The sequence below is a fragment of the Malurus melanocephalus genome, unplaced genomic scaffold (genome assembly GCF_030028575.1).
Source record: "Malurus melanocephalus ecotype Western Australia unplaced genomic scaffold, MMel_1.1 scaffold_430, whole genome shotgun sequence".
In the NCBI taxonomy this organism is placed as follows: Eukaryota; Metazoa; Chordata; class Aves; order Passeriformes; family Maluridae; genus Malurus; species Malurus melanocephalus.
In genome coordinates this window covers 230389-238137 of record NW_026623662.1, presented here as the reverse complement: position 1 = coordinate 238137, position 7749 = coordinate 230389, and the positions used below count along the sequence as shown (strand labels likewise).

The 7749-nt window shown below is 41.8% G+C and overlaps 1 protein-coding gene across 3 annotated transcripts in view; it reads right to left on the bottom strand.

The window, feature by feature from the left end:
- CHCHD3 (coiled-coil-helix-coiled-coil-helix domain containing 3) overlaps positions 1 to 7749 on the bottom strand; it is a 134027-nt gene that overhangs the window by 19235 nt on the left and 107043 nt on the right. For all 3 annotated transcript variants that reach the window (XM_057379999.1, XM_057380000.1, XM_057379998.1), the window contains exon 6: positions 5873 to 5943. In XM_057379999.1, the coding sequence (XP_057235982.1) occupies positions 5873 to 5943 (71 nt within the window). The remainder of the gene's footprint in view (positions 1 to 5872; positions 5944 to 7749) is intronic.

Below are 7749 nucleotides of genomic sequence, written 5' to 3'. Positions count from 1 at the left end.
CCCCCCTACAATAAATACCCTGCTCTACCTGTCCCACCTCCCAGAAAATCTTTTTTGTTATTTTATGTATTAATTCATATGAAATAAAAAAAAATTCCTACTCCTGACTTGGTACTKTATTAAAAATTTTAAGATTGCTTTCTCCATTACAGATCTCACTGTGGGAAAAACTGGGGATAGCCTGAGGGGAGATTTAATGAACATATCCATGATTTCTAAAAGAGGGAAAAAAAAAGATTATGCCAAACATGGAAAGAATTGACTTGCCCTCTTCATTAATGTGCCATCTAAATTGTGAATAATGGATTTTAAAAGTTAATGTAACTCTCCAAAAGCACAGTGAGTGYTTCAATCCTGTTTCCTGACCAAACAAGCACATTTAAATTTCACATCAGAGCTCAGAGATTTCCATGAAAACACATCCCCATGCACAGACTCGCAGCTCTGAGCTGAAGGAAAACACACAGACATTACACCAGGCTCCCACTTGGTTCAGAGTGAATCTGCATCCAGCTCCAAAGTGCACAATGAATATTTCATCCAGCCCTGGTGATTACCCCCACTCCTCACAGACTGCATTGATCAAAGGAATGAAGTTAAATATCTGCGTTGCTGCAGAGAAAACCCAAGTTGTCGTGTCTGGAGTGACAGTCACAGGTAAACACACAGAAAAATGGATTCAGGGAATTCTGAGACTCCAAAACTGCAGAATGGCCAAAGGATTCTCATATTTGTTTACAGGTGCAGAGCAACTGAGACAKGGCGAGCTGCTGCCCACCAAAGTCCCCTCTTTAGGTTGGAACTGGAAGATTTTAAGGTCACTTAAGGGATCAAAGCACAATCCCTTGTACAAAGCAGCAGAAAGTCCAAGGATTCCTCGAGTGAGCTCTGTCCCTGCAGCCCTCAGGCAAATCCAACAGCACCAAGCCCTGGCTGAAAGAACTGAGCAAAGAAAGCAGTTCATTCCAAAGAAATGGGATTTGGAATGTGCAGGATAAACAACAGGGACTGAAGATTTATTCAAAATCTCTTTATCGAGATCTTCTCCCACCTGAATCTTTTGTCGATGTCTCTTCCCACCTGAATTCTTTATCAATGACTGTTCCCACCTCAATCCTTTACCAATCTCTTCCCACCCGAATTTTTTGCCAATCTCTTCCCACCTGAATTCTTTACCAATCTGTTCCCACCTCAATCCTTTACCAATCTSTTCCCACCTGAATTCTTCACCAATCTGTTCCCACCTCAATCCTTCACCAATCTCTTTCCACCTGAATCCAAACTGGTTTCAAGATAAGACAACATCACTTCCATGCTGGAAAACTGCACCTACACTGCTTGTGGAGTGAAATGTGTTTGAGATCAGACATCTCTGCTTGAATCACTTTAAAAAAAAAACTCTCCTGGTGCCAGCACAACTGTGTGTGAGGAGGTACAAGAGAAAGAGAAAGAAAATCTTTGAGTGGCTGTGTTGCTAAGGAAAGCTCAGTGGCTGAGCTGAGTTATGGTGTTTAATTCTTTAATTCCCAGTATCATTTACAAACAGCTCACACCTCTCCAAGGAACATCAGGAGTAACCTGGGACCAACATCTCAGCCATAACACAGGACAAAAAACCAAAAATACCACCAGCAACAGCACCAGCAGGGCAAACAACCCTGCAGTGACTCATTCCTGACCAAGCACCACCTGCATTTGCTGAATTTGTGAGAGAAAAGATGAATTCAGGACATTTCTGTAGCACCACCTAGATTTGCTGAATTTGTGAGAGAAAAGATTAATTCAGGATGTTCTGTGCAGAGCTCACCATCCTTGGCTGAGCAAAAGCAGCTTACCTAAAGGCTGGATTTTTAGCAGCTTCCTATTTTCTGTTCTTGAAAAAATAGTGTTCACAGAGTATTGAAAAAGCAGTAATTCACAAATAGCTGATAATCTGGACTTAATTTTGGTTTTTAAGAGCAGCTGCTGTTAATTCAGGGCCAGGCTGGATGRGCTGAAGGTCTGGGAAGGTGTCCCTGGATGGGCTTTAAGGTCCCTTCCAACCCAAACCATTCTTGGAATCAGTGATGACGCTGAAGGTACAAAAGGAACCGCCACAAACTCAAAGTTTGGATCTGCACAAGCAGAAATAAAGCACAAATTCCTCGCCTGGCTCTCCGCAATGCGTATTTTTGTGTCATAGAGGGGAAGATGATGGTTACTGRGGATATTTGCATGAAGGAACTATCAATATTCCTAATTTACAGGGTGTAAGAGCCCTTTGAATGTCACCAGATGTGCCCCAACATCAGAAGGGTAACGAGGACAAGGAAATAAAACCACACTCCCCTGGACYCAGTCCAAAGTCATCAATAAAAAGCTGATTTTTTCTCTACCTTGACTTTTTTTTCCTCACTGTCCAGAGAATTGGCACCATTGCTTTGTGAGACAATTATCTCCCAATATCAAAGTGTTGTTGTTTTTTATTTACTGTGATTTCATTCCACACCTCCTCAGCTCCACTGCTCACAGCAACATCAAGTAGAACCCTGAGGAAACACTGCCAATAATTCAAATATTCACATGGCAAGAGGTGGAACTGGATGATCMTWAAGGTCCTTTCTGCCCCAAATCACTCTGATTTTCTGATGATAATTATGCCTTAAATTATATTTTTAGTAAATATTAATAAACCAGGCTTTGTGATACAGAAATCCTAATTAAAGGAAGACGTGACATTGATGATTTGTCATTTATTCCCATTCATTCTGTKGGAATTGATGGATGGAGTCACATCCAAAAGGCTGATAATAAAAGGATAAAAACCCCAAAAAATCTGTGATTCTGAATAAACACCCAAAACTTCCCGATGCTGCAAAGGATCCTCTGGATTACAACTGTCGGTGTCAAAGCAAACTTTGGGGCATTAATTCCATTTTTTGGGAATCAGTCCCAAGGAGGACTTGGGGTTTCCATCAGTCTGGATGACCAGGGATTAATTTTTTTTGCCCAAAAAAAATCAGCAAAAATTATTCCACGTTGTCCTCGGAAGCAGGAGCGGAATGACAGAATATTTAGGAAAAAAACGCAAATGCACAGTTAGAAATTCTAAATACAGCACGAGAAATCAAAACCCACAGAAGATAAAAACATCTCTTTCAGGCTGACTTTGCCCCCTCTCTGCTCCTTAAATGAATAATGAAGATGTTCCTTGGCTCCAGACACCACGGGGGAATAAAATGTCACCGCGGCAGCTGCCGAATTTCCCGCTCCCAGCCCTTCAAATTAAGGGAAAAAACCCACAAAACGAAGGGAGAATTTGATTAGGAAAAGTTCAAATCCTCGCCCAAAGCCCGGCTCTTCCTGCAAYGTGGCATTCTTTTCTCCTTGTGTAAACTCCTCATTAGAAGCCAGCCATCTTCCTAATGGGATAATTGGGRTTATAATGGAACTGTGGGAACACAACTCGGCATTAGGAGGGGCWGCACGGCCCTATAATGTTGTTTTAATGTGATTTAGGGGCTGCAGGAATTGCTTGAACCTGCTGCTGGAGGATTTGATCGATGGGAATGAGGGTTTTAAAGAGATGAACCATTTGATAATTCCCAATTTGATCAATGTGGATCGGGGCCTTGGCAGGGATCCGACATTTGGGATTTCAGTTTTGTGCAGGGAGCAATAGGAACTGCAGGCACGAGGTTTGCCAGGTCCCTGATCCAAATCCATGTGGGATATTTTCTCCTTTTAATGGGGTTAATTATCCCTAAAGGCTGATGAAGCCACAACCAATGTAATTCCAGGGATTAAAAAATCCAGGAAATATTTAATATACAACACCACCATCCACTTCTTGCTCTGGGAAGAGCTGCAGCTTAAAAAGTGGAAGGAATTCAAATTCCATCACTAAAACTCGGTACCTAATTCGAGCCATGCCTAAAATAAAGTCAGCCTATTTGCTAATAACACCACAATTAAACCCATTAATCTTGCACTTGGAACCTGAAATCACAGGCAGCAYACGGGTTTATGCATTAACAAAATTTAGCAGCTCAACCTTATTTAATTCTTCTTTTTCCAGCCAATTAAACAACTCTTTAAACACCCCTGGAGCCTCTGTCCTCTCAATCCTCACGTGCAATTAAACTGCACATGAGAAGTGYCTGGTGACACCACGAGAGCATCTTTAGGTCTCACTAAATCATTCCTCATTTATCCATCAGCTTCTGTAAAAGAGGCAGGGATAAAATAACAGCTTTTATTTCRTCGTTGAAACCTTCAGTGAAAAAATGTGGTGTTTAAAAAAGGATTTGATGTAAGGGAAAAAAAACCTTTAAATTATAAAGTGATATCGGTATTTCAGGTGCTTCACAATGATTCTGTCACAATTTATGTGCATATTTCAGGCACCTTTTTATTTCCTGATTTTTTTTTTTTCCTTTTGTTTTCTTGTAAGGCAATGGATCTGCTGATTTAAAAATTCCAAATAATTTTTAGGAAATTTGGGTTAAAAGCAGCTCAGCAATTGCAGCACTGCTATTACACCCCAGTCAAATGGATGATTTCAATTTATCCCTTCAGTTTCTAGAAAATTAAGGAAAAGTCCAGTCTCATCAAGTGTCAGGAATGTGATTCCATCTCCAAATCCTCCTCAGTAAATATTCCTTGATTTCTGCAGTTAGACTGAAACACCCTTTAAAATAGTTTTCTTCAAATTCTCTAATGCTCAGAGAAAAATTCTCCCTGCTCTATCCATCAGCTCCATTTGTGCAAAAAGGAACCCAAAGTATTTGATTTTCTTAGGAAATCGTTTCTGTAGCAGGAGGAAAAMCCCAATYCCAAACCCATTTCCCAYCTCTGACYRCTAAACCCAGCCAGAGCTCTCCAGMAATACCTCAAATCCCACCAAAASCTTCTTTTGGAATAATGCAAGTGAAATGAGGCAATCACTGGATTTAAAAAGCTGAAAATATCCCCCTGGAACAGAGGAAGAAGACACCCAGATGGGAATCTTATCCCAACCTACCTGGATTTCCAGAGATAATGGAAAACACCCCGAAATTATGCTTAAATCAGACCTTGATCAATGGTCAACCTCTTGTTTAAGGGACAGATGAATTTAGTGCTCAATAAACTCTGTATAAGAATTTTATACCGGAGAATATTCAACAATCCCTGCTATTAACAGATAAAACGTGTTTTTCTTCTACTTTAAAATTTTATTTKTGTCATTATCAGCAGCTCAGAGAGGACTTTTCTCTCCCTGCTCATGAAAAAATCAAACCAAAACACAAACCAGAAGAAAATCCCCTCCACAAATCTAAAAATCGCTGTGGAATAATTCATTTTCTGCGGCATTTCGTGGTTATGGRAGAGAATTGAGGTTGTAAAAAGTTCTGTATCCTCACTAAAATGATAAATGGATCCTCCTGCCTSACAGTCCCAAGGCTAAGGGTCACTGTCACTTTGATCCATCAATTACCAGATCTTCATTTAACTTTCTTCAGGACTAATAAAAATTATTTCACCTGACCTTCGCTGTCGAGGGCAGAGCGGAATTCCTCATTTAAACCCTYCCCATGTGTGAGCACGGGGTGGGCACCATTGTCATGCAAAGCTGGAATCACGTTTTTGGTGCTCCATCAGAGAAAGGAAAGCTATTTTTARAATATTTCACGCTTCTTATCAACTCTAAATTAATAAATGTATGCTAAGTGTGCATGCCATTTCTGTGCAATCGTGGTTCCCATACATCGACCTCCAAATTCTCCCAAATTCCTTCCTTTCAACAGCCAGAGGGGCTGATAGCATCTATGAGGGAGGAAAGGGGAATTATTGTGCATTTTAATGTGGTAAAAACTCATCCAGATGAAAAAAAACAGGAGAAGGGACTCACTTGAACCGAGCTGACACTTCATCAGCAGCTTTTTGGTATTGCTCAGTGGTGACTTTGTAGAACTGGGCACTCTGGAAAGAAAAAACAAAATAAATGCAGATTTCAGTTAATTGCATTTAACAGGCACGTTAATATCTCATAAATAAAGCTATTTTTTTATGTTTTACCCATTTGTTTGAAAAATCCCCAAACCAAACCATAAAATGAAGTTCCCAGAATTACTTATTTTGTGGGTGGTTTTTTTTTAGGTAATTGTGTCTTGATCATGCAAAAGAAACGGTTCTTGGTGAGGAAACCCTAAAGGGACACAGGGTAAGAATCCCATATTTAGCACAAAGTGTTCTTGGAGTTTTGCCATTTCTTCATTAGGAATTAAAATCAAAATCTTGACTCTTTGCAGTGCCCTGTTTGTGTTACCCACCCACATCTCCCACCTGCCTCACAGGTGATCAAACTTCAAATTCACACAAATTGAATCAAACTTCAAATTCACACAATAAATTCACAACAGCTCCACTTTCCCTTTTGTTCTTTGCCTGGAAAATGCCTCTCTGAGCAGTTTCTGGAATATTCCAAACTCCCAGGTCACTTCAACCAATTGCTAATTTTAATTTTCATAGCCAGGCAGCTTCAGGACAGATTTTCATTGCTCCTAAAGCCAGGGATGGTTTCACTGGGTTCCACAAAATCATTCATTTCTCAGGAAAAGATGAGAGAGGCTCAGCAAGCAACTTTTCCATGTGTAAAAATGGCACGGGGAATTTCTGGCCTTGGGGAAAAAAGGGGAGAATGTTCCAGAGGAATGGCACAGGGTCAGACAACTTTGGGAGGAGCTGGAGTGTGTCCAGGGATGGGAACGGAACTGGGAAAGGTCTGGAGAGCCAGGAGGGGCTGAGGGAGTTGGGAAAGGGGAAAAAACCTGGAAAAAGGGGGATCATGGGGGACTTTGTGGCTCTGCACAACTCCCGGACAGGAGGGGGGATTTGGGATCTCATCCCGGGGAACAGGGACAAGAGGAGAGGGAACGGCCTCAAATTGCACCAGGGGATGTTTGGTTTGGATATGAATTGAAAATTCCTCCCTGGAAAGGGCTGTGCACCCTGGCAGTGGTGGAATTCCCATCCCTGGAGAGATCCCAAACCCCTGTGGATGTGACATTTGGGGACAGGGACAGTGGTGGCCCTGGCAGAGCTGGGGATGGTCAGACTCTATGACCTTAAAGCTCTTTTCCAGCCTGAARGATTCAGTGATCCTGCAGCAAAAAATCACAGCAATGCTGTGATGCCTCATGTCTCAATAACACAGAGGTGGCATTTTTCAGGAGGTTTTTATAGCCTGGGCACAGCTGGAGCTGGGCTGTGATAACCACGGCACCTGGCTGCCCAGCTGGGGGGAGAAAGCAAAGTTAAAGCAGCTCCAAACTTCTCYAAATCCATTTTCCTCTAAAAGCTGCTGCAAACAGGTCACGGAGAGGCAAAAAGGTTGAGCTGGCACTTGGAAAAACTTTTTTTCTTTTTTTTTTTTTGTGCAGCTTTGAGTCATCGGCATCCCAGGGAGCGGCGTTAACGTGGCAACAAAATCCCTCCAGTCCCACACTGTGTGATGACATCAGAACCGTCCAAAYCGTGATTTTAACAGCCTGGGATTTCATCCCAGGGTTTGCAGTTATTGATGCCTCGATATTGATTTGGCATCTTTCAGATATTTCATGTTTTTCAGGATGGAGGAGATGGGATTGCTCATGCTGGGGAGGAGRAAGTTCTGGGAGAGCTCAGGGATTGAAGGGAAGCAGAAAACCAAACCAGACCCTGTTGAATTTTCCTTTCCAGGAGCTGGATTTATGTCCCTGTGGTGATATTTCATGGCAGAGATTCACA